We start from the raw sequence: 25,922 nt of genomic DNA, 5'->3' as shown, positions 1-25,922 counted from the left end.
TGATTTCCCAAAGGGTATTATTGAGCACTTCTTTGCATTTTAGTTTGAGGCCATGGCTCTGACACCAGTCATTAGTCTGCGTCCGACCTTTCTGTAGGATATCAGCATCATTTGGGGAGTCGGTGATTGCCCTCAACTTGCAGTCATCAGTAAACTTAGTCAGCCAAAGGCCATCTGCATTTACATTGACATCTGATAATTATATCCTAAACAGCAGGGGGCCCAGCATTGAGCCCTGTGGTACTCCCCTGGTGACGTTGCCTGTTGCTGGATGTGGATTCCCCCATTCTAACAACATGTGTCCTATCTGTGAACCATTTGGCTTTCTGTTTGATGATGTAGAGGTTTATGCCTAGTTTTGTGAGTTTATCTGTAATACCTGAGTGGGGTATTGTGTCATATGCCTTGGCCAGCTCAAGGTAGTTTGTATGCACTGTCTTACCCTTACCTATGGCGTTGGTGACCTTCGGAAAGAAGTCTACCAGACTGAGCGGGCAGAACCTGCCCTTGACAAAGTCTAACTGGTTGGGACTAGAATCTGGAGATTTCCTATGTCGTTGTCAGTCAGGTCCATGATTATCCTTTCCATAACCTTGCATATGAGACTAGTCAGACGTATGGGTCAGTAGTTTCCTGGGTCCGTTTATGGTCACCTTGTACAGAGGGATGACTGTTGCTATCCTCCACTCTACTGGGACAAAGCCTGTCTGGAGACTGTGGTTAAATAGAGATCTGAGTGGGTCTGCTAAGTCATGTTTTAAGCTGTTTAATAGGCTCCCTGGGATTCTATCGGAACTCATTGATACTGTTTCCTAACATTAGACAATGCAGTGATGACCTGCTCTTTTGTGATAACAGGCATAGAAATGGTAGGGGATATTTCTTGGGGAGTGAATGGAAGTGATGAGGGGGTGAAATCTGAGTTGAATTTATTAGCCATTAATTTTGGCTATGTATAGGTAGTGCCATCTGCAGCCAACTCAGCAAATTGAGTGTTTCCCTTGAGATTTCAGATGTAACTTAAAAATGCTTTGTGGTTATCCTTTGCTTGGGAGGCTGTTTTAGTCTCGTATTTACCTTTTGAAGACTGTACTAGTTTCCTGATTTGCCTGCTGAGACTAATGAGGGATTTTTGTTTTCTCTGTTGTGCAACCTTCCACTTCTAGACAAGAATTTCTTCTTTCTGTTGTATAGTCTATTTATGCCAGGAGTCCACCAGGGTGGCTTGTTTTTCTGGTTAGATCTGTGTTTAGTTTAACACAGGATTCAGCAACTATCACAGAAAAACTAGGGCACTCATCAGCTGATGAAGCATTGTTAGGACCGTGAAAGCGCTTACCTGTTGCAGTCATTTTTGTTATTTTCTATTAAATATTGTGTACGGTTTTATTTCTGGACCTGCATTGTTTTTTTTCTTCATACCGGGAGCGCACTAGTTTTGCCATGGTAGTTGCTGAATCCTGTGTTTTGCTTGTTTGCCATTTTTGATTAGAGTAACTTTTACTCAACAGATTGCTTTTCATATTTTCTGTGTTTAGTTCAGTCAGGTACTGACATTTCTATGAAGTTGTTTAAGTGGTTGTACAGAGCATTTGTGTATACTTCTGCATAGGCCTATGTATTTTCGGGGTTAGTGGAACTTTAAAAATTACCTGTGCTGTCACTTAATAAAAGGTAATTTGCCTTGGAAAATTCTTTAGGGTTTGTTGGGGGTTCTACCATTGCATTTATTTCAAAGGAGACAGATTTATGATCTGATCTTACCAATGAGGACATTATACTGTTTGTGAGTACTATGTCAAGGATGTTTGAGCCCCTAGTGGGAGTGCAGACCTGCTGTTCTACACGATTTGCATTGACAAAGTCTAGGAATCTTGGAGGCTGCATGTTAATTGTTGTATATGTTTTCCCACTTTATGGAGGTGTAGTTAAAATCACCCATGAGTAGTGTGTTGAGCTGAATGGTAAGTGATTCTAGTAACTTCAGGTATGCAGAGGGGTTTTCATGGTTCTTGTTTAGGATCTGTAACTATCGATGATATGATGGGAGATTTTGTCTCTGGTCAGCTAGACGTAGAGTAACCCAAGTGAGTCATTCTGCTTGACCAATCTAGAGTTGTGATTGTTTTTTGTGTATGGAAACACCTCCTCCTTTCATTTTTTTCCTTTTCAGAGGGTGAGCTGAATGTGTGATGGGCATTGCAGCCTTGCACTGCTGGGTTGCTTTCCGCAGCCTTGAACCATGTCTTTCTAGTTGCATAGACATCGGTATTCTCCAAGGCGAGGACAGCTTCCAGGGAGTGACGTTTCTTGTTAAGACTCCTAACATTAAGCAGTAGTACGTAGAGCTTGATTTTAGAAGAATTTGTTGCATTGGTAGGTCTTTTGGTTTGGCATTGCCTAACAAAGGCTCTATGAGGGTGGCTAATACCTTGACCAGTATTTGAAAGCCTAGTGGCGACAGGTGCAGACCATCTCTAGTAAAGTAGAGTGCTGTGTTGATCATGTCGTCCCAGGCTGACAAATATTGGATTCTCTTGGAATGACACTAATAGCTGAGCCACTTATTGAAGTCAGTCATTTTCTGTTTATATTGTGGTATCATTCTTGGTGAGGGTAGAATGATGCTCAATGCAAGGCTCATACCAGCCTGCGGTGTATTCAGAGAGATCCAACATGTCTCTTCATTTAGTCCAGAGAGAAAAGTCTCAGGTCATTCACACATACATGGACTATGACTGGGTCATGCTGGTACTTATGGTTGAGTGCCTGCGTTATCTGGCGAATCCTGACCCCTGACAAGCAATGGACTGTAACCTTCTCTTTATCCAACCTGGTGGTGAGGGGAGTGTCTGTGTGTCTTATGATGGAGTCTTATCTGACCAAGATGTTTTGAATGTGTGGTGTTTCGCCTTGTGTGCTTCATTGTGGAGACACTGATGTGTGTTTTTTGTGTGTAGTGGTGGGTGTTTACTTGGCTTTGTTTGTATGTGGTTTCTGAGGGCAGCGTACAAGAGGCCTCTGAGGTTTTGGTAAGTTACTTGTGAGTACCTCCGCATATGTGGGATTATGTGTTGAGACCTTATTTAGAGAGGGAAATGATGTACATGTGCTGGCAACTTGTTTTGTTATTTGATTTTGTCAGTATGTGAGAGTTGTCTCAATTTTCATAGTGTAAGTACATGTCTCACATGCTGTGTTTGTTTCAGGATTAAGTGGTTGTTGGTGTATGTGAGACAATTGCTACATTGCAGCAGGATGCCCACATCCACCAGACTGGTCACAGAGGTAGCAGAAAAGTGCGTCTCCATGATTTCAGGTTTTGTACTATGGGTTTAACCAGGGAGAAGAGTGGGGAGATTTAACTGGATTGGGATGACAGCACATGGATGAAGAATGGGTGCTGTATTCCATGTGAACTGCAGCTATCCAACAAGGAGATGCTGCTTTGGGCACATGATTAAGGGAAGAAATTCAGTCCTGTTTGTGAGCTTTGGTTGTTCCCTGAATCATTTTAACTCAGCCTAACTGATCAAAGCTACATTGCAATAACTAAATTAAACTGGACGTCTGGTGGCATCTAAGCACCCAGCAGGCATGGATTATATATGCTCTAGGGGATGTTTAATATAGTAATAACCCACGCCTGGGTGTGGGTAATGCTGGATTTACCCACGGTTGGTGTGGTTTGGTCACAAGGGCGAAGCCCGAGTGGCCAAACAAAGCCAACCGTGGGTAAATCCAGCATTACCCACACCCAGAAGTGGGTTATTGCTATTATACAATGACATTATTTAAGAAAAAAAAAACTACTTTTCTTAAATAATGGCATTGTATAATGCCTCCTTGCTGCCCTTCCACAGCTGTCTGGTATTCTGAGGCAGTTCTGATGTACTGCGCATGCGTATGCCCACGCAGTACATCAGAGCTGTGGGCAAAAGCAACGGAGAAAGCAAGATCTCCGTTGCTTTTTACAAACTGTTTCGCTATGTTAAATGGGTTTAACATAGTGAGACAGCTTTAAAAAAAAAGCAATGGAGAATCTCCGTTGCTTTTTTTAAATCTGTCTCGCTATGTTAAACCCATTTAACATAGCGAGACAGGTTTGAAAAAAAGCAATGGAGAAAGCAAGATCTCCATTGCTTTTTACAAACTGTCTTGCTATGTTAAAGGAGTTTAACATAGCGGGACAGCTTTAAAGAAAGCAATGGAGAATCTCTGTTGCTTTTTTTAAAGCTGTCTCTCTATGTTAAACTCATTTAACATAGCGAGACAGTGTGAAGCAACGGAGATCTTGCGTTTTCCGTTGCTGTAAAAAAAGAGTTATAGTAATGGAAAAAATCCGGGCGACTGGACCTTTTTCCATTACTATAACTCTGATTTACTATGTGCATGCTGCCAATCGGCGTGTACATTTTTGAATATTAATGGGGGGTTGTTGTATAATTGCTTTTCTCCAACCATTTGATTCAATGAAGGCACAAACAAAAATCATCCATAAGGAAACAAATTCAATCGTACATTTTTATTTAAGGAGGAAATGTGTTGTGTCCAAAGACTAATGCTCAAAAGTTAACCAAATAGTGCACACTAAATATAGAAGACAAATGCATGTGGTGATACATAAGTCACATCTCGAAATAGTACTTGCTCCTACACCACCTTAAAATAAGCTAGTCACTGGAGGGGAAGCAGAGGGAATAGAGTCCTCTGCATCAGAATCCTCATTAGGTAGAAAAGGGTAAGTCCTGGTCATCAGAAGAAACAAATTTCAGAATCCTGATCAGAAGAATCGTAACCAAATTCAGTCTTTGGTCTCTTAGAGGGGGAAAGGCTGGCTTCCCCTGATTAAAGTAATAAGGTCTTGAGCCATTCTTATCATTTGCTTTTTAGGCATAGGGGCCTGACCATGCGGTCAAGGCGTCTGTTTTCTAGGCATGGATTAAGTTTTAGGCCTTTGGACCTAGGCGCCTGTCTCTATCTTTGCGTTTTTTTGGAATGTCGGTAGTCGGGTGGCTTACTGAAGCCATATCTGGATAATTGAACTGAGTACCAAAATATTTAGAAGCGTAACTATACTGACGACGAATAGTTCATTGTTTAAGGCACAAAGCCGACAGTGAGGTACATTGTGGTCAGGGCCAAGGCAAGAACTACAGTACGAGTGAAAGTCTTATGAGATATTTGCTTTCCACAAGAAATACAATTATTAACTTTTACTGACATCGGTTTAGAGCAAGAAAAAGTTTCCCCAACGGGGAACTTAGCTTTAGTTGAAGACTTCGGTTCTGAAACTCGAAAACGAAAATTTCAGGAGTCTGCCGACCTGCACTTGCGAACTGCTTCTGCTTTGGGCACCACACGGCAATTAAGACTGATGTAATGGCGTCTGCTGCACGCTTTATACCCCTGACTACCTGACGTCATGGAAGATTATACAGCAACCGACGCAGGACCCAAGACTTTGATAATCAGGCTGACTGAGGGCTACTGCAAGCAGATAACCCAAATGTGATGACTGCAACAGTGAATACATTTGAGCATCTACATTTATGGTAAGTGTACACAACTGTACTTTGTGTACCCCTCTGTCAGACTTGTACAAAACTAAAAAACACATAAAACTTATTTACATAAACAAAATGTTTCTTTACCCTCCCATAAAAGGCATGTGTATATGCATCTGATGTTTGCTTGTGAGAGAAATGAAAAAAAAAATAATTACAGTAATGTTTCCAACTTGTTACTTTTATAGTACATTGCTCCATTCCAAAGCTTAGAAAACCCTCAGTGCACTCCTCTAAAGTTTGAGGGAAAGTTAAAGAAGTAAAGTGATAAAGGAATATCACAATGTATTTCAGCAAATTCATTCAAATGTAATCCAGGAAACACAGAGGCAAAATGTAATGTTTTAGCTCACACCATCACCAGTATTCTGTGTTTGTGCCAGACTTAGTTTTTGAATTTTTTGATTTCTTCCTCTGTCCCACCTATGGCCTACCCAGCTCATTCCCTTTGGAGGTCATGGACAGTAGGAGCAGGAGGCCAACAAATAGAAAGGCCGAGTACATGGCTTTTTCCCTAGGGCAACTCTCTTGCTGCTCCTTTTCTTGGATTTATTTATGTTTGTAGTAAAGAAACCATTTCTTTTACTACAAAATAAGTAAATAAATAAATCGATACAGGAAAAGTGCCCCTGCTAGAGCAGCACCCTAGGCGGCCACCTAGTTGGCCTATGCCTAAGGCTGGGTATGCATATTGTTCCCACAGTTTCCATTTTTTCTATGTAATTTGCTCCTACCCTTTTCCAAAGATCCCACTTCCTGTTCTTTTTACCTCTGTTTTAATATTCACTACTGCAAATATAGTGAATTTTGTTCTTAAACTTGGACAACTGCCTTTATTTGTTAAAGTACATTGTTATACAGGAAGAAAATATTGTTAAGGTAATCTTTCTAAAAGCATCTGCGCATGTTTTTTAGTTTGGAGTGTTGCACAGTAAAACACTCTGCCTGTTTCTTGCTGTAGAGCATGCTTAGAAAGAAAGCATGCCCCTGGGATTTTGCCTGCACAGTCGTGTTGTGTGCAATAAGTTTTTCACCTGGCTGTCTCCAGTGATTTGGCGTAGATCGGTTCTTCTTTTAGTACACTCTTTAAAACTGCTCATAATGTCTGAAATCTCTACTACATTTTACTGTTGGTGTTTTCTATATCTGGATCATGAGAAAATGTACAAGTAACAGTAACTGCAGAGCATTTATGCTGAAGGGTAAGTGTACCTCTATAAGTACAGTGACATTTTCTGTTTGCTTTGATTTGTATGTGGTTTGTACTTCTGGACCTGAGTGAGTTAGTGTTTTGTCTAAAGGTCATTGAGTCTTTCTGCAGTATTGGTGGCTTAGCTGGTAGTACACTTAGCCCTTAGACTGACATCATGGTAGTGGGTACTAGTGCAAGGGGCATCTTGATTTGCTATGCAGTAGTAATGTTCTGATGTTGGAGGTTACTTTTTGTAATGTTCTGATGTTGGAGGTTACTTTTTGTAACTTCCCACTGTTCTAGAATTTTCTATCAGAAAGCTGAAATTTATTATTTATTTATTTATTTTATTTTACATTTGTTGACCGGGCTAGTCTAGCTGGATATATGTCCATTTTCAGTAGAGGCCCGGGGAGAAAAGCTCCAAACAGGAAATTGACAAAGTTAAACTAAGCAATTCTACAGAAATAGAACTAGGCAATACTAAATAAATTGAACTAAGCATTTCTATACAGAAAATGTAAAATAAGCAAAATTAATTTTTTTGAAACTCCCATGAATATTACTTATAAAACTACTGATTTTTTCAGTACTTTTCCGTTATCGGCGCAACACTTGTAAAGAGCACTTAGAATGGTAGAACGCGCTCGCAAGGATTTCACCAGCTGTCGTTGATGTGGGTACCACACAGACAGTCATTTTCCTGTCAGAACCGAACTGTCAGATATTGGCTGCTTGTTGACATTTATCCTTTGTAAGTTTTTTTTTGCTCCTTGCTTTGTTCTGGATGCATAACAATCACAGACTATTTGTTTTCTAAGATATTCGATGTGTGTGGAGCTAGTTTAGGAAACTCGTCTTCATAATTTGTAACACAGCAGTTTTTAACAGTCTATATGTAACTGTCGTTCAAAGAATTATAGGTCTTGTTTCTGGCTCTGTAGATACATAGGAAGACCTAGGTTGTGATTGGCTAAACTTTTTCCTCCTCAAAGAATGAAGTGTAAAGGAGCAGCTCTGAAATCTGTTTGAATTAACTGATTTCCTTGCATGTTGCTGCTGCTTAGGGAGTGTACCAAATAAGCTGTGTTATTGTTGTACGCTATGTGCTGTTGCTGCATCTTCTTCAATGTACGAGCCCCCACTATCTTTTCATAACTATTGATTCCAAATCGGCATACGCTCATATTGGAGTCTCGTTTCACAGGAAGTAGAAAGGAGTGCTTGGATTTCAGGATCCCAGTGTTCCAGTTGTAGTTGGAGTTCAACTAACACTTCTTGATTATGTTTAATGACTAACTTCAAAAATTATAGGGTGACATTATTAAAACACTGCACCAGTTGTGAAAAAAAAAAGGAATCATCCATGCTGACAGCATTAGGCACTTTCAAAACACGGAGACCCTTTGGCACTCTCCGTGCTGTAACACAACGTTCAAAATAGTGGCTTTCCATAATAATAGAACAAGATTTTTTTCAGAGCCTTTTCTAAATTAGTTAACACTTCATCCACGTTCAGACTGCCACATTGTCCAAACAGAAAGGGTTATCACCCGAATTCAAAACCAAATTCACATCTTTGTAATTATTCGGTGGATGACAGTCTGTAGCAGAACTGTCTAAAGATTCAGTAGAAAAGTCACAGAAACTGCCTTTACCAGCCCCCCCAAGATGTTTTTGACTCTAGAAGTACACTAGTTCCTTCTGACTATCCTGAAGAGAACACAACAAATCCGCATCATCTGTGAAATCCTTGCGAGCGCTTTCTACCATTCTAAGTGCTCTTTACAAGTGTTGCCCCGATAACAGAAAATACCATTTTTTCTGTTGGCATCATTGTCATTACTTTCTGAAATTAAAATGAGACTGTGTTGCCTGCTCACCAGTATGTATCGGGATTTTGATTCTGCGGTTCCATGTATCTTTCTTGGTCAAAAATTCTGAAAGTTTATACTTGAAGTTTATCTACATAATTCATGTCTGATTTATTTTGTGAAAAGAACTGTTCTTGTTTCTTGCAGGTGAGAACACTAAAGTGATAGTGGAAGAATTATGTGTGCATCAGTGAAATACAACAGCCGGGGTCCAGCCCTTATTCCTAGAATGAAAACCAGACACAGGATTTACTACATTGCTTTGTTCTCTATTGTTCTCCTTGGACTGATTGCCACAGGTGTCTTCCAGTTCTGGCCACATTCTATAGAGTCCTCTACAGACTGGACAGTGGAAAAGCGCAGTGTACATGATGTTCCTGTCATAAAACTACCAGCAGATAGTCCCATCCCTGAGCGGGGAGACCTTAGTTGTCGTATGCACACTTGCTTTGATGTGTACCGCTGTGGCTACAACCCCAAGAACAAGATTAAGGTATATATCTACCCACTGAAAAAGTATGTTGATGAACTGGGTGTGCCCGTTAGCAACACCATCTCTGCTGAGTACAATGAGTTGCTCTCCGCAATCTCAGAGAGTGACTTTTACACTGATGATATCAACAGATCGTGTCTCTTTGTGCCTTCCATTGATGTTTTGAACCAAAATACTTTGCGTATTAAAGAAACAGCACAAGCTCTGGCCAAACTCCCAAGGTAATATAAAGTAATGTTACAGTTCAAGTGTGATTTTGTAAGTTATTTTTATGGTGTAAAATTTACCAAATACATTTTAAAAAGTGCAGTTTTGTTTTCTTTGGTTGATTTTGCAAGTTGTAGGACTTTCTTCAAGGAGGACCATCACAACAGTAACAGTTGGGCTTGTACACATTGGCAACTGGCATCTTCAGGCCTATGATTTTCAAGTAGCTAAAGTCTGCCCCCTCTGCCTGGCATTAATCTGCCTTTATAGGAAATTGCATAAGAACCAAAGCGTGGACCAAACAGCAACAACCACATTGGTGGCAGCTTAGATTTAAGAGTCTTAAGTGTCAGAGGTGCTTTTGGCCAGGCAGTTTCTCTGATTTCATTTGTGGTTTCTGTGAGCTTGTTAGGGGAATGCTATCATTGCACACATGTATACCATTCCAGATCTGTGGGAACACAGTGCTCAGGAAGTAAGTACACAGTTACCACTTTATAATGTCTTTCTCTAACAATGCCCACTTCTTACAGATCTTCCCATCCATACACAGCAGCTACAAGACAGTATGTGCAGTAGTTGCTTTACAAGATAGCTATCCACATTGCCTTGGGGACCAATTTGTGAGATTTCATTTTTGTGTTTTTTCGGGTCTACTTACACTTTACCAAAACTGAACTAAGTGATCCCACATCAGAAGGTGCATTTAAACAAAAACTCACTTTTGCAAAACTCATTACATCGAACAAAAACAAAAAAACACATACACACAAAAAAACAAACACATTTATGCAGGGGGCAAGCCCCCCTGCACCTCCCACACCCCTGCTACGTATATATACAAACTTCGAGATCGCATTACTGTGGGGAAAAGGGACTATTCCCTTATCCTCACTGTACCATGATCTATATCAACTACTCAGTGTACTGAGTTTTGCAAAAGTGCATTTTCGTTTAAATGCACTTTCGCTGAAGTGGGATCGCTTATTTCAATTTCTGTAAAGTGTAAATTTGGGTTGAAGTAGACCCGTTTTTTTTTTCTTAAGGTTAGTGAAAGTTTTTCTGTTTTAATCACAACATCCCAAACACAGAGGTAAGTAAATAATTTTTGCATTTTTTTAGTTTATTTGACTAAGTTGCTGGAGCAAGAAGTGCAGTGAATACGTTCAGAGGTTTGCATGTACTATCTTACAAGGATGTATGACTGTCAGTAAGTGGCACTGAAGGTACATCTGAGCCAGGAGTTGTGTATTCATTGCTGCAGTAGGGAGCAGACTGTGTGTGCAGTTAGACTGTAAAAGTAACAGTACAGATCGCAGAAAATTACTGTATATAAATGATTGCTGAGGGACATCTTTTGCCATGCAGGCACATGTAGGTGTGTGCATTTTGTGGCACTGAAGATGCAGGTTATGTAAAGTATAACTTAAAAATTAGTTAAATCTGAAATAAAGTATCCTTCTTGATTGCGTCCTTGGTTGGATGTTTCTTTCTTCCCTTGTAATTTTGTGCATCTGTTTTTTTCCCCATAAAATCTCACATTCAGGGAACATCTGCCCTCTTCTGCTGATGTGTGTTTTGATGTACTGCAGTGGCTACATCTGAACAATTATTTGCACGTAAAGTGTTTCTCTGGTCATCACATTATTAGCCATAATCCACACTGACACTGTCTGCATTGTTTTAGGAGCATAACATTGAGGTTTCACTTCATGTATAATAGAGGAACAGATGATTGCATTCTGGCTGTGTAAACACCATTGGTTGAAATTGCCTTTTATTGTGACTTGAAGTTTTGATACTGAGGCACTATGAATTTACTGATTGTGTGAGACTGCTGTACAGCTTAATGGCAAGTTTTTCCTTTCCCCACTATTATGAGACTCTAGAGTAAGTATGTATAAGTTAGGGGTAAATGGATGTTTGCCCCCCAACATGGGGATGCAGTGAAATATTTTTTTACATCCTTGCAAGTATATTGTTAGTGTAGTTGTATTTTGGTCATTCATAAGGAAAACCATAAGTGCCAGTTGTTCTGTGGTAACTTGAAGGTGAAGAAGGGAGAAGATATTGTCTGACTGTTTATTTATGGGGAGTAGTGGGAGGGTCCTGCTTGCAATCCCATGTATATTAAGGTATTATCAGAAAGGCAAATGACTGGAATGACTGGAGAAACTATCAAAGCTTGACCCATGTAGATGTAAATCTGTTTTCAGTTAGCCGCTGTTGCCTGGAGATTATCAGTTTTACTCACTTATTAATGAGGGATTGATCCACTACCTATCTGTCACTTTGGTTAGGGTAAGCATCCTGAAGAATCTAATGCTACTGTGCCCTAGGATGATTAGTGGAACTTGAGTTTATATGTACAGAAGGACCACAACATAGATTGGTGTTTCTTTGAGTGCTACCTCAGCCCCACTGCCTACCAGTGCAGTCACTACCTGCACATATGTGTCATTTTCTCATGATATGGTTAGTGCTTCATATGGACACTGATCTCTCTGTGTGTGCCCTTGGTTTCCAACCATTGGAAGTCAAAATACTGGGTATTCTTCCATTCAAATGCAGAATGACATTGGTTTGGTTTTTGAAGGGGCTTCTCAGAAGAAGATACCAGCAATTTTTCCTTCATTTATGTTTACTTCTTATGAAAAAGGCATCATATTATTTGCATGGTAAATCTTTTCCTTAAGGGTTATTCTAACTTGTCTTTTCTGTGTGTCTACAGGTCATTGCTTTTTATAACCCATTTTCTGTATCTCTAAATGTAGTCTGATTTGCTGCCATTCCTATCAGAGATAACAAAGAACCTTTGTAGATGCTTAGGTGCATTTGAAATTAAACAAAGTTGCATGCTTGGTATAATGTTTTCACTGCCAGGCCCTTGAATGTACTACCCCCAACCATAGGCTGTTAACTTCCATCCTGTTTCTCTTAGTTGCTGAATAGCGTGAAGTAAGCTGTGCCTAGTTGGTTACCTCATCATATACTTGGGGATTGACTATGCATGAATATCCAAAGAAATACGCCAGGTACCACCACAGCTCTTTAACTTTTTAGATCAGTAAGCGCTTTCGGACACTGCAGGTACCTCTGTCCTTTTAACTGCTTATTGGATTTTTTGATTTATTGACTATGCATGCTTTATAGCATTTGCAGTTCATGTCACCGAAGAATGAGCTCTCTGAATGTTCTTTGACCCTTTAAAATCTCTCATTGGTTGTTTTGTAATGGAGTCTAAATTATAGTTTATTTAGCTTTTAAACTTTATTCTTCATCATTTTATCCCACAATCTGTCCAAATACTGGAGTGCACATTACCGTTCTTTTGCATGTATTGTTTCTCTAGTCTGGCTAGCTCAGATTTTGTAAGATCTGAACCCTAGTGTAATATGAGTACATCTTCTCTCCTCTCCCAGTTAGCTTTAATTTCTCAATCACAGGTCTTGAATAAAAAATATATGGTTACTGCATTCAGCATCATTTTTACCATTGTTTCCATTGACACCAACTTAAATTTCAACATATTTAGTTACTTTATTCATTTCCTCGTTGAAGTCATCATGATTATCACGGGTATCAAATTCACAGTTCCATTTTTAGGATTCCACTCTGCCTGTGTTAGTGCTGTTGTGCCTCAAACAGCTGAATTATCTTTTTTTCCCTTCTCCTAATTAAGTATTGGTAGAATTGGCTTTACAAACTTTGTTTGCCATTCATTTAATCATGCAGCTATAGATTATGGTTCTTTCTTCACACTCCCACTGCTTCTTTTAACATAGCAGCTTGCTCAGATAGTCTTTTAACCTCCTTGCTTGTCTGTCTTGTACCTTCATCAACAGTTCAGAGTGCTCTTACAAAAATTCCAGTCTTGAAAATCCACCCCAGTTTCCCACCTACTTACAGCTTCATTTACTGAGTATATTTGCTTTCAACCATACACATCAGCCTTAAGAGTATAGAAGTTCCTGTTTTGCAATCCTCCACATCCATGTCCTTTGCAGAAATTGTTGTTTCATTTGTTCAACTTGGAAATTCCTGCCAAAAGACCTAGAAATGTTTTAGCAAAAACCAAGGAGACTGAGTTTCTTATGAAATCTCCTGTGGAAGTCATGGATGAGTAAGAAGGGACAAACTCCATTCCTTCCCTCCCTAACTACTAAGAAACCCAAAGTTTGGTGAGTACTTATAGTTGATATACTCTAAAGGGGCTGTCCAAATTGCCATGTACCCCCCCCCCCCAATTTATTAGACTGCAGAAGGCCTGCATGTTCACCCTACATTCTTATCGGCTGGTACTTTCTTGCTGTACACTCTCTTAAAAATGCCACTCATGTAAAGAAAAGTTTCAGAGTTGAGTCACAACATCCTCCAGCCTGAGCTGGCTCATTATCCATGTTATACACCATGGCTGAAGGAGTTGCACAGACAGCAGGATCCAGCACTGTTTATATGCCAGCAGTTATGGCTTCAGTTTATTTATTTATTTACATTTGTTGACCGGGAGTATCCGACTGGACGTAGGTCCATTTTCAGCAGAGGCCTGGGGAGAAAAGCTCCACAGTTAAAATAGACAGTAGTTACATTGGATTACATAGCGATTAACAATTTACATAGCAATTACTTACAACATATTTACAGATGAAGAACATAGTACATCAGTAGACAACAAGAATCTTTACCTGTCAAGTACATAACTGTTACAATAAGAAGTTCCTGCTGTATAATAAGTACTAGGCTTATGAGCATCTGATCTTGCTATAATCAAGGTAGTTAGTGGGGTGGAAAGTTAACTGACATTTTTATCTTGAACATGAATGTAGAGAAGTGGGGAATCCCTTACTTCTGTGAGTGATTAATTTCACACTGCACAACATTTCTTTAATAGAATGTATAGGAATCAACACCGAATATATTTCTGACAGGACACACAGCAGCAGTCACAGCAATATGAGGTTGCCAGAAAGAGATAAAGTCCCTTCATGCCAGTTTCCAGCAGTGTCAAAGTCCCAAAGGTAAAGGTCCTTGAGGCTTTGTTGGAGGTCATGGTCAGCCTATAGATGGACAGGAGCACCTGTAAGACATTGCCCAACTCTCTTACTCTGGAGGCAGCCAGGGTGCATCTTTGCTTTCATTTGTCTGTACTGGAGATGATAACCAGAGAAGAGTTGGTGAGGGAACTATATACAGACTCCCTTTGTCTTTGTTGCTCTTCCTCAGACCCCATTTACTCTTGCTGGATCTACCACTCCATCAAAAATCATCGGAAAGGAAGGAGACATTCAGCTTCTGGCAAAAAATGCCATCCAAGTGGTCCTACCCAACCAGAAAGACTTTTGGATATTATTCCACATTCTCTCTCTCTTTTCTTTCCCATAAATTTGCTGCATGGCTGTTGTGCCCTCAGTCATTTGACCCTTTTGTTTTAGCAGAGTGGGAGCCAAGTGTTACAAGACTAGGAGAGAGCACTACAGCCCATTGTTTCCTTCTTGGGAACCTCAATCAACCCATCAAACATCCATTCCCTGGCAGGATTTGGGTGGTAAGTAGCAGGCCATTGTGCTGGTCTTAGGAGATAGCCTTCTTCTTGTGAGTACTTTCCCCACCCCTCAGTGGCTCCTCCTAGCCTGCCATCTTTGCTTCGAATAGGAAGATTGGCACCTCATGCCAGTTTCCTCTCTGCTTAGTATGAATGCCCTAATGGCAATAGGAGCTCCACCTTCCCAGAAAACCACTAATTGTGCACATAGTGCTCCCAGTAGGTATCTCCAGTGAGCCACCTCCCTCCACCCAGGAAGGTCGGGCTGACATTTGTCACTCACTCCCATCTTCCCCAGCCAGCTCCCACAGACCAATCGAATCTGGGTCAACTGCAGGTTAGTCTTAACTTTATCCCTCTATGCCATGTGAACTGGCTACTTTAAATTCTCTTTAGTGCCAAAAAAAAAAAAAAAACTCAGGCCAGTACTGGACCTTGGTGCCTAAGTTTCTAATTGGTCATAGTGCAGTCATTCCTTCATTGTTTGTCGAAAGGAGACTGGATGTCCTGTTTAGATCTGTATGATGCCTACCACCTTGTCAAGATTGCCAAAGAGTCTTGGGGGGTGACCTCATTTCTCGGTTGGAGGCAGACACTGTTATTTCAGGACTCTGTAGTTAGCTTCCACTCTCTGGGTCTTTCTCAAGTATGGTGTTTGCAGTAGCAGCTCACCAGAAACTGCAGTAGGCCAAGAGCATTCCTTACCTTCATGACACTTTTCTCACTTCACCATGTGCGAAGAATCTGGTTCAACATGGGGAGGTGTTTCATTCCCTAAGAATTGTGTTGACACTTACAAGTTCATACTTTTTTCCAAGTCTATCCCTTGTCTTTTTATAAGGTGTACTTTATAAACAATCCCTTGCCAGGCCATTTTGTGCCAGCATAGAATACTGCCCCTCTGTTAAATGGTACTGCTAATTCAGTTGTACCACTCCATGTAAGTGGACATTTGCCTCAAAGTGTCAAGCATCATTGCGACAGTTGGTTTTATGGTACCCTTTGCCACACTACATATGAGAGTATTACACTGGACAGTCCAGGTCTAGTGATACCATAATCCTGATTCTGTATTCATCTCAGTAAGGGTATGCAGTGCTTGCGGATGCTATCTTCACTGGTGGATGAATCCCACCCATTTAATATCTGGAAGTCAGTTGCAGTTATCTCATGCATCATTCACCACAGTCATGCCTGCTGTCACATAGGGGATGTTACATCTGGCAGACTGTCCAGAATGTTTGATCACCTCAGTAGTGTCATCCTTAACGAAGCATTTTGGAAGTTTTTGAAGATGATGAATGTTCTCACATTAGTGGCCTCCAAGGACAGTTGTCTTGGGGATATCACTGTGGTCCAGTCAGTCAGCATAGACATTGCCTGGCATGGCATCGGTTTGGAGGAGTAGGCCATCAAGTCTCATTGCTGTTTTGATTGCAAGCCAAATTCTTAGGGAGACCAGTCCCTGCACATTCATACATTCTCAGTTACTGTTTACTAATGCCCACAAATGGTCTGTCAGCCCTTCATTTGCTAGAAAGATCTTCTGTTGATGGTATAAACCAACATGCGATTTTTCTGCATCTCCAACAAAGTACAAGTGACAACTGTTCTTCATTTATCTTCCCAGTGAAGCAGTGAGTTAGCCCAAGAAGGCTTCCATCAGTGATTGACAGCCTGGTCTTCTTTGCAGTTTTCCCCTTGCTTCCTCTGATGAGCTACATCCAGAAAATCAGACTTCTTAATGGCAAAGTCATTCTCATAGCCTTCTTTTGGTCACATCAAACTTTGCTTCCATTGCTTAATATTTACATATGAGAGAAAGCTGTCCATTGTTGGAAGCCGATATCTCTGTCTAGAGGCAACACCCAGAACTTCATTCTTTAAAGGTGACACTGTAGTTTCTGCAGTTCCAATGATGATTAGCAATCCTGCCTTTTTGCAGAGAGTGGTCCCCTTCATCTTATCCTCTCAAGCACCTTGTGATCAGAATACTTGCAGAGATAAATGGATCTGCTTTTCCATTTTGGTATCCAGTAAAGAGACTGGATCTTTTAAATACTTTCATCTCGGTCAGCAAAATGGAAATAAATATGTCCAAAACCTTTGATTCTAGTCTGATTTCTTCCTCTGTCTTGAGCTCACTTGACTGCTGTTTCTAATTTTCATTTGGGAAGAGCTGTTTCTTTCCTTGCTTCTTTCAAGGTTTGCACATATTTTTGAACGGTGATTTTCAGACTAGGGATCACATACCATGGAACATTTATTTTATGTTAGAGAAGCTCACTCTTCCTTTTCATTTTGAACCTGCTGCCTTTGTCGATCTTGAACATTTCTTGTAGGGGATCCTGTTTTTAGTGGTCATTACTTCAAAAAAAATTCCAACTTGCTGTCTCTGCTAGGCCTTCTTAGTTACTGTTTCACAAGAACAGGGTAATGTTTACAGCGCATTCTTTTTTAATATTAAAAGTGGCTATAGAATCCATTTTAGAATAGTTGTTAGCCTGCTTCTTTCCTTTCCAAAGTACTCCGATGGGAGGAGTATCTTATTTGCGGTAAGTTTGGCAATACACCACCCAAACACTGTGATTAACTGTCTGGCAGTTTAGTGCTGAGGAGTAGAGGGATAAAGTCGTGACCTGGTAACAGACTGCTTCCTGTAGTTCCTGGTTTCATCCCTTCAGCCTCCATTTCTGTACTCTTCGACACTGAACAAGTCACTTAATCAAGCAGCCCTATTAGACTGAGTCTGAAAAAGGTCTGTGTGGATCAGTGCTCTACTCCATTTAGCAAAAAAAAAAAACAGTAAGTAAATAAAACAAACACATATAAACATGATCATTTAAAAATAGGTATTTATTTCATGGTTTAATAGTATTCTACATTCTCCAACTGGAAAATTTGTTGTAGGTATAATACTGTGGTATGTATTAAACACTTACAAATTAAGACAGGTATTGGAAATTGTTACACTGACAAATGTTAACAGCTTGACATGACCATTATGTTTCTGTATGTTTTTGAGCTGTTATTTGTGTTACTTAAACTATGCTTGAGACCTTTGTCCCCAACCATGTTTAATATATTCATCAGAAACCGCAGAGAGAAATGGCAGGGACATGATAGCAGCAAGTACTTGGAAGTAACCTTAACTGGGACAGCACCATTCTGTGTAATAGCTTTGCTCTTGTCCTAATGTGCTCGGTAATTATCTGCTTTGAGTGCAGTTATGGAAGGCAATAAATCTGTAGTGCTGCCAATTGATGTGGAACTGTTTTCTGTCTTCTGCAAACTGTTTACTGCTATTCTTATCTGTACAAAAATCATATAGTTCTTTCAGTAAATTTGCATAAAACTCACCCCAGTCATTGGACTAATGTATTGCATATGTGTAAGCTAACAGGCACAAAAAGGTCTACTTTTTTGCTGTTCTACCTATTTAACAGTGTGCAAACATTCCACAAACTGTATTTGTGATTTATATAAAAATTGGGTGAAAATGAAATTTGCCTGTATTTGCTTATTAATTGTCAGTTTATGTCTATTGGACCTTCTTGTAAATGCATATAGCTAATTCATTTCAGTATCACTCTGTTCTTAGCATAAATTTAATAGACAAGAAGGCATGATTTCACATAAAGAAAGACTTCAGTGTCAGTATGCAAATGTTAAGCAGTATCCATCCATCCATCCTCAACCCATTTTCCCATTTTTACACATGTGGTCAGGGTGTCACTTCAACAGTGACAATCATCTCGAGCCAAGGTTTAGACTGCTGGGTGGCTAGCCCTGCCGTGGTTTCTTTATATGATTCAGGTCAGCATATAACATTTGTGAAAGAACAGCAAGCCAAGTGTTTCCAGAATGAAAAACTGCAAAATAACCATATTTCATTTATTTCAGATGAAACACTTTAAGAATATTGTTCACCTAGAATGTAGCCGTGCTTTTTGCATAGCTGTAAAGTTTCCACATAGAATGTGATGCATTGTTCAGACTTCACTAAGCAGCACATTGAATGCCATACGTAGAACTCATTCACTAAGCAGCACATTGAATGCCATACGTAGAACTCATTCACTAAGCCGCACATTGAATGCCATGCGTAGAACTCAATGTGAAAAAATATATTGCCTGCCACCCATAGATCTTAGATGATGTAATATTTTGAATGTACTGAAAGATTACTGTCTAAACTTCTACTGAACAGCTGCCTGATAATTTTTATTGACCATGCATCTTTAGTTTCTATTCATCTAAAGTCCAGGTCAGTATTCACCATTGATAAACATGTGCTTTCTTTTCCTGTACACTTGCTAATGATTTTGTAAGAGTACTTAAGCTCTCATCTTTTTCTGATGATGATTAATGATGATGATTATTTTGCTTTTGGCAAAGCGTATCTATATTTGTTATTAAGTTGGTAAATTCTAAATTCTTTCCTATGAAACATTTCCAGTTCTCATAGGTTCATAGGCTGATAGGTTGGTACTAGGCTATCGGCTCTAATGCCTATGCAAGCCTAGCCGTAGCAATTCCCTGGATATTTCTATCCACAATATTTACTTCTCTGGGCCCCTTTCTAGCAGGGCGACTATCTCTTTCATTGACATTTACTTTTCAACTGCTATCTTAGTCTTTTATAAAACAAGTTACACTTTTATTTGTATAAGCCTAACCTAATACCGTCTTTTTTATTTGGCAAGGGATCGATAGGAGTCATAGGGCTTCATTGATAGGTCACAGCAAGAGGCCCTTCAGTTCTGTTATCAATTGGGGTATCTTCTCCCTGTGTTTACAGTAGTCAAAATTTTCAACTCAGTTGGCCAGAGATGTGCATGCAGTGTGTGTGTGTGTGTGTGTGTGTGTGTGTGTGTGTGTGTGTGTTATGGCAATCTACTTATTTTCCATAGCTGTTTAGTAAACTCTGTGAATGGCAACAGCTGTTCATGCCATTGGTGTAGGAGTGACTTAACTGCATGTAGATGTATTTATGGCTGTACACTGACAAAAAACCCCCATAATTTTTCTCATGAAGTTCTACATAATCTGGATCTGCCAGCAACATAGTTGTTTACTTCTTCTTTCGGCTGTTTCCTGGTTAGGGGTCGCCACAGCAGATCACCTGTCCGCTCATGATTGGCAGTGAGTTTTTACAGTGTCGAGTTGCCAGTCTGGCATCCAATCTTCCCCAGAAGGCGCACACACACTCGCACTCATGCCTAGGGCCAATTTAGAGTGTCCAATCGACCTACAGCATGTCTTTGGGATGTGGAAGGAAACTGGAGCACCCGGAGGAAACCCATACGACCACAGGGAGGACATGCAGACTCTGCACAGAAGGCACCCCAGCCAAGGTTTGAACCAGAGAACCTCTTGCTGTGAGGTGGCAACATTAACCGCTGCACCACTGCGGCCGCCCAACATAGTTGTTTACTAAACTGTCTAAAAAAACTGTCTTTCGGCTTTTCCTGGTTAGGGGTCGCCACAGCGGAACTCCGGTCCGCTAATGATTGGCAGTAGATTTTTACGTGCTGGCTTGCTGGACCTAACACACAACCTTCAATGAAGGAACGCCCATTCACGCATGTCGATACACAGAAGACGCTCTAACTGAGAATCGAACGTGCAACGTCTAACTGTGAGGCGACAATGCTACCGCAGCACCACCTACTGCTAGTTTTAATTTTTTGTAAATCTGAGTATCCTCGTGGGACAGATATCCTGACATAATCTTGTTTTCTTGGAACACTATTTCTTGCCCATAATGCACTATGAGTTAATAGCTGATGAGAGTAATTCATGCTAATTTTTCCTGTCGGCTCTGGATAGAACTGGTAAGTATATGAATCCTGAGTAAAAGTCTCAATAATTGGTGTGCAGTAAATCTTGTGCATTTGTTTTGTGTGCAAGTGTTTCTTATGTATGTGTTCCATAGTCTGTAAAAAGTCCTTACAGAAGTGTAAAGAAATAGTTTGGATAATATAGCCTTTTTACAAACCGGATATATATATATATATATATATATATATATATATATATATATATATATGTATTTGATTTGTTTTTACTGGGTAGGTGGACTGATCCAAGGATCCCTTTCAACCATGACCCATGCCAAAAGGCAATATACTGTTAAACCTTTAATCTTAATAAGCATTACAAGGTCAGAACTTCAATGGATATAGTTTCATCTGATACATTGTTGTTGTTTACATCCATTCTGGCGGGTCTGTATTATATTAGCAAAATATAAATACATTGAATACCTCTTCCTTGGCCCATTTTCAGCGAAAGCAAAAACTCCACGAGCAATCGTTGCATTGAAATTCTTCCCATGGTAAGTAACCAGTGGGCCATCTTTGGAAATTTGCCCTTTTCCCTACTGTAGTGCGATCTCGTAGTTGGTATATTTAGTTGTGGGGGTGTATGGTGCATAGCTCCCGACAAGGGTGGATTTTAAATTTGTCTGTTTTTATGAAAGTGTTACATTGGGCCACTACTTACTTACCATGGGAAAAATTTCGATGTAACAGTTGATGTGAAGTTGTTCATTCTCGCCGTTTGTTCTTACATGTGGGTTTGGAGCTGATCGCTCCGAGTCGCCGCTTTCCAAGCTCTAGATCTCGGAGGGGCTCGAGACACAGTCCCTATCCCGTGATGCTCTGCTGCCAAACCCCAGATCTAGTTTGCCGCTGCAATGGATCGCACGATCTTCAGAGGAAGCTCGGGCCAGTATATTTTTTCTTATATATTTGGGTATTTAGACTTATAATAACTATCAGGGATCTGATACTTAGTGAGGCTTTACATATTCCTTTTCTTTTTTTGTGGTTTAGAGTAGGTATCTAAGCTTGTATTTTGTCCTTTAGTTCGGAGCAGTTTGCTCCTAGGCCTTTAGCCTTCTTGATTTACTCTACTTGACAGAGCTCTGTTAAATTTAATACCCTATCCCTTTATATTCTGTAATCCCTGTATTGAGCATTTGTTTTTTCTATAGTTTTTGCAGTTCAGGGATCTGAACTTTCTAAGCTGTTTTTGTGGTTTTATTACGACTGATTGGACAATTTTCATAATGTCAGAGAAGCAAAAATCTGGGTTTAAAAAGTGTGACTGTGGACAAAAGATGCCCATCACAGATAATCATATTTCTTGTGTTTATTGTTTGGGCCCGCTACATTTACAGGAGGATTGCTCTCTCTGCCATTCCTTCAGTGGCAAGGTGTTATTAGAGAGGAGAAGGAAATTGGTAGATAGAGGACTGTTGAAATCGGACTTCCAGGATACATTGGATAAGACTGACCAGACCTTCAAGTCCTCGAAGGGGTCGAAGTCGTCTAAGGTGTCTTCGGAGCACAAGTCTTCGGCTCCGAGCACCTCTGGCAAGACTCGGTCGCCGGCTTCACAGCCTTCAGAGCTGTGCACCGAGATCTTACCTCTGAGCCAAGTCATTGTGTTGGAACCGGTGTCGGAGGTTTTGAGGTCTCCGATCCTTAAGTCGATGGCTTCTTTGGCTCCTTCGACCAATTCTCCAGTACCCTTTCTGACATCGATGTAGACCGAGTGGTACAGAGGCTTTTGGTGAACCCGGCCATAGCCAAATTGCTTGCAGCTTCTACCCAGCTGGCTTCTAAGCCTACGACCCCTCCTTCCACGAGTTCTGCTCCTCCTCCGAGGCTGGTTAAGCCTTCGGGCTGGAAAGAGAGGATCTGATAGTGGTGGAACCCTCCGAGCCGAGGCCTGTTCCAGTGCTCTCAGCTCCTTCGACCTTGGCTTCTTCGGTTTCGATCGAAGAGTCTCTGAGCCGACACTCTCGCTGGTTCCGTGGGGGAGTCGAACCGACGCTTCAGTTCCGACTCTCCCTCTTGGGGCTTCAGCGCAGATGAGGTTGGTTCCGTCCTCTGGTTCGGAGCCCGTGGTCTTGGCCCCTGGGAGGCTGCCATCTTTTTCGGAACCGTCGGACTCCTCGGGCCGGGAAACCGGTGCCTTCATTGCCATAAGGAGGTTCATGTCTGTTAAGACCCTTACTACTTCGGATCCTTCCTCTTCCTCCCCTAAAGGGCCGTGCTCTATCTCTACACCACAGGTTCCCACTAAGCTTCGAGACCCAAAGCCTCAGGTATCCCCATTGGGTGACCCCTGCTTGACTGAGACTTCACCAGATGCCCCCACTGATGAAGTCCCCAGGAAAAGACTGTGTAAGAGGAGGCACCAGGAATCCTTAACACCAGACACCAACTTGGAGGAATCGGAAGGGTCCCCACTCTCTTCCTCTGAGGAGGTCTCTTTTGCAGACATCCTTGAAATACTAAGGCAGAAGGGTGACTGACAGTCCCTTACCCCTACTGAGGATGAGTCGGTACTCCTGAAGGCCTTTGGGTCTCAACCCTCCACCTCCTGGGTTACTCCGCCTTTCCATGAATGAGCTACTCAATGCTAGAAGTCTAATCCTCATAATGCACTCTCTTGAGGCACTCCTAAAAATGGAGAACATCGATATCTGTGCAGTAACTGAGACCTGGTTCAAGGCTCCAGAGAGCACCCCTGCAATACCAGGCTACAACTCTTACCACACTTTTTGGCCACCAAACCAGGAATGAAACACTAAAGGTGGAGGAGTGTCAGTATTCACCAAGGATATTCACACCACCAGGTTAGTTGCCCAACACAATGCGTCTGAAATTCTCCAGGTGCAACTAACACTAGATAAGACTGCAATCTAAATTGTAGCTTGCTACAGACCCCCACCATACCCCAAGATTCTCACTACACCTTTCTAAACATACTGGAAAATATTAAGATAGAACCAGACACCCTAATACTGTGTGATTTTTAACTACCCTGCCATTAACTGGGAAAACTACTCCAGTACCAACACCTTTGCCCAACTAGTTCTTGGAATTCATAAATTCCAAAGCCCTGGATCAGTTAATCCATAGTCCCACCAAGGGCTCCAATATCCCAGACCTGGTCATTACCAACATGGGAAATCGATGCTCCACACCTATGGTCACCCCCTCGTTAGTCAGGTCTGACCATAAGCTAATCACCCTTAACATCCACATCCCACCCCCACCCCCCAGTAAGGAAACCTCCATAAAATACTTCTCCAAAGCCAACTTCATGCTACTCAAGTCAGAAGTGACAAACTTCATGACACACATGCACACGGGAACTGAAAGTTCAACTGCTGAATCCTACACTAAGGCACTGTACGAGCACATCCACTCGTGCATGAATCGTGCCATCCCAAATAGAACCAAGATGCTCTCATCCAAAAAAAGGAAGCCAATCTGGTGGTCCGCTGCCATAAACAAACTTTACAACAAAAGGAAGAAACTGTTGCAGAAAAGAGTAAAATCCCAGGATGCAAAAAACTCCCTTACCAGCCTCAGTAAGAAACTGAGATCCTTCATAAAATCCTCCAAAGCTAGTTACGAAAATAAAATTGCCAAAGATTCCAAAGACAACCACAAGGCATTCTATAACTATGTCAAGAATCTAAATGGCAATGCTCAGATCTGCTCTGAGCTAAAACAGAATGGCATTAAATATACTGAGCCCAAGGATATTGCCGATATCCTGGCAGATCGATTCAGTTCCAGCTTCACCCCCCTCTCACCCCCTAAATGGCCCATCTCAATACCAGAAGATTGACAAATTTCGGTAATAACGGCCACACAGGTAAAGAACGCACTCTCCAAAACTTAGAATACAGCATCCATGGGACCAGATGACTTCACGGGCTGTGTACTACATGAACTACAATGTGAACTGGCACCTCACCTAAGTGTCATGTTTAATCATAGCCTCACCTCAGGTTTTGTGCCCACTGAGTGGTGCAGAGCTACAGTTATCCCACTCCACAAGGGGGGATCCACCTTGGATCCCAGAAACTGCTGTCCCATCAGTCTGACGAGCCTTGTCTGCAAGGCCATGGAGCGTATTATCATGAACTTATAAAGACATTGGCAACCTTCAAACACTGGACTTTGGGTTCATGAAGGGCCGATCTTGTCTCCTGAACCTGATTGACTTCTTCGAATCAGTCTCCAGAGCCATGGACAAGGGTAAGGTGGTCCACACAGCCTATCTAGACCTTGCCAAGGCCTCTGACACCATCCCCCACTCTGAAATCATAGATAAACTTACTAAGCTGGGCATTAATCCCTACGTCACCCAATGGGTTGCTAACTGGCTTACTGATAGAACCCACACTATAAAAGTAGCTGACTCCAAATCCAGCTCCAGGCAAGTGACAAGTGGAGTACCTCAGGGTTCAGTCCAGGGACCGCTCTTGTTTGGCATCAACTTCTCTGAAGTACAGGCCAACACTAAGGGACTCTGGCTAACAAAGTTTGCAGATGACTGCAAACTGGGAGCCATTATTGAATCCCCAAATGATGTGGATACTTTACAAAAGGGCCTTACAGAAACAGATGCTTCGTGCCTGAGCCATGGGCTCAAGCTCAATGCCAAGAAATGTGTAGTTATTCCCCTTTGGGGAAAAAACCTGTATCCGTGAATTACCATATAGGTGGTAGTACACTAAACACCGAAAGTGTGATAAGAGACTTAGGGACACAGGTGGACAGTTGTCTCATCTTCGATAACTACATCGCCACAACAGTCAGGAAATCCTTCTATGTGGCACACCTCATCACTAAGGGCTTTTCATCCAGAAAAAAGGAGGTCATTGTCCCACTGTACTCATCCCTCATTAGACCCATTATAGAATACAGTGCCCCGTTTGGTATGTACCTCTCAAGACATCTGCAGCAACTGGAAAGGCCGCAGAAGTACCTCACTAAAAGAATCACAGGCCTAAAGCAGATACCCTACTCTGACCGCCTTAAAAAAACTCCAGCTATACTCTGTCGCATATCGTCTACTCAGAGGCGATCTCTACTTAACATACAAGGCCATGTCAAACCCAGAACTGTTGGACATGCTACACTTAAAGAAATCCCAATCCCTCAGAGCCACACGCTCCAGGGATCTAAACCTTGTCATCACAATAAAAAAAAACATGCTGGAGGGATAGGTT

At 41.3% G+C, this 25,922-nt stretch overlaps 1 protein-coding gene across 2 annotated transcripts in view; it reads left to right on the top strand.

Moving 5' to 3' along the window:
- Nucleotides 1-25,922, top strand: part of EXT2 (exostosin glycosyltransferase 2) — a 1,719,054-nt gene that overhangs the window by 70,157 nt on the left and 1,622,975 nt on the right. For both annotated transcript variants that reach the window (XM_044078315.1, XM_044078314.1), the window contains exon 2: nucleotides 8,781-9,347. In XM_044078315.1, the coding sequence (XP_043934250.1) occupies nucleotides 8,812-9,347 (536 nt within the window). In that variant the 5' untranslated portion in view covers nucleotides 8,781-8,811. The remainder of the gene's footprint in view (nucleotides 1-8,780; nucleotides 9,348-25,922) is intronic.

Source organism: Protopterus annectens, chromosome 7.part0 (genome assembly GCF_019279795.1).
Source record: "Protopterus annectens isolate FY-2018-M chromosome 7.part0, PAN1.0, whole genome shotgun sequence".
NCBI classification, from domain to species: domain Eukaryota; kingdom Metazoa; phylum Chordata; order Ceratodontiformes; family Protopteridae; genus Protopterus; species Protopterus annectens.
This window is presented reverse-complemented; position numbering and strand designations above follow the sequence as displayed.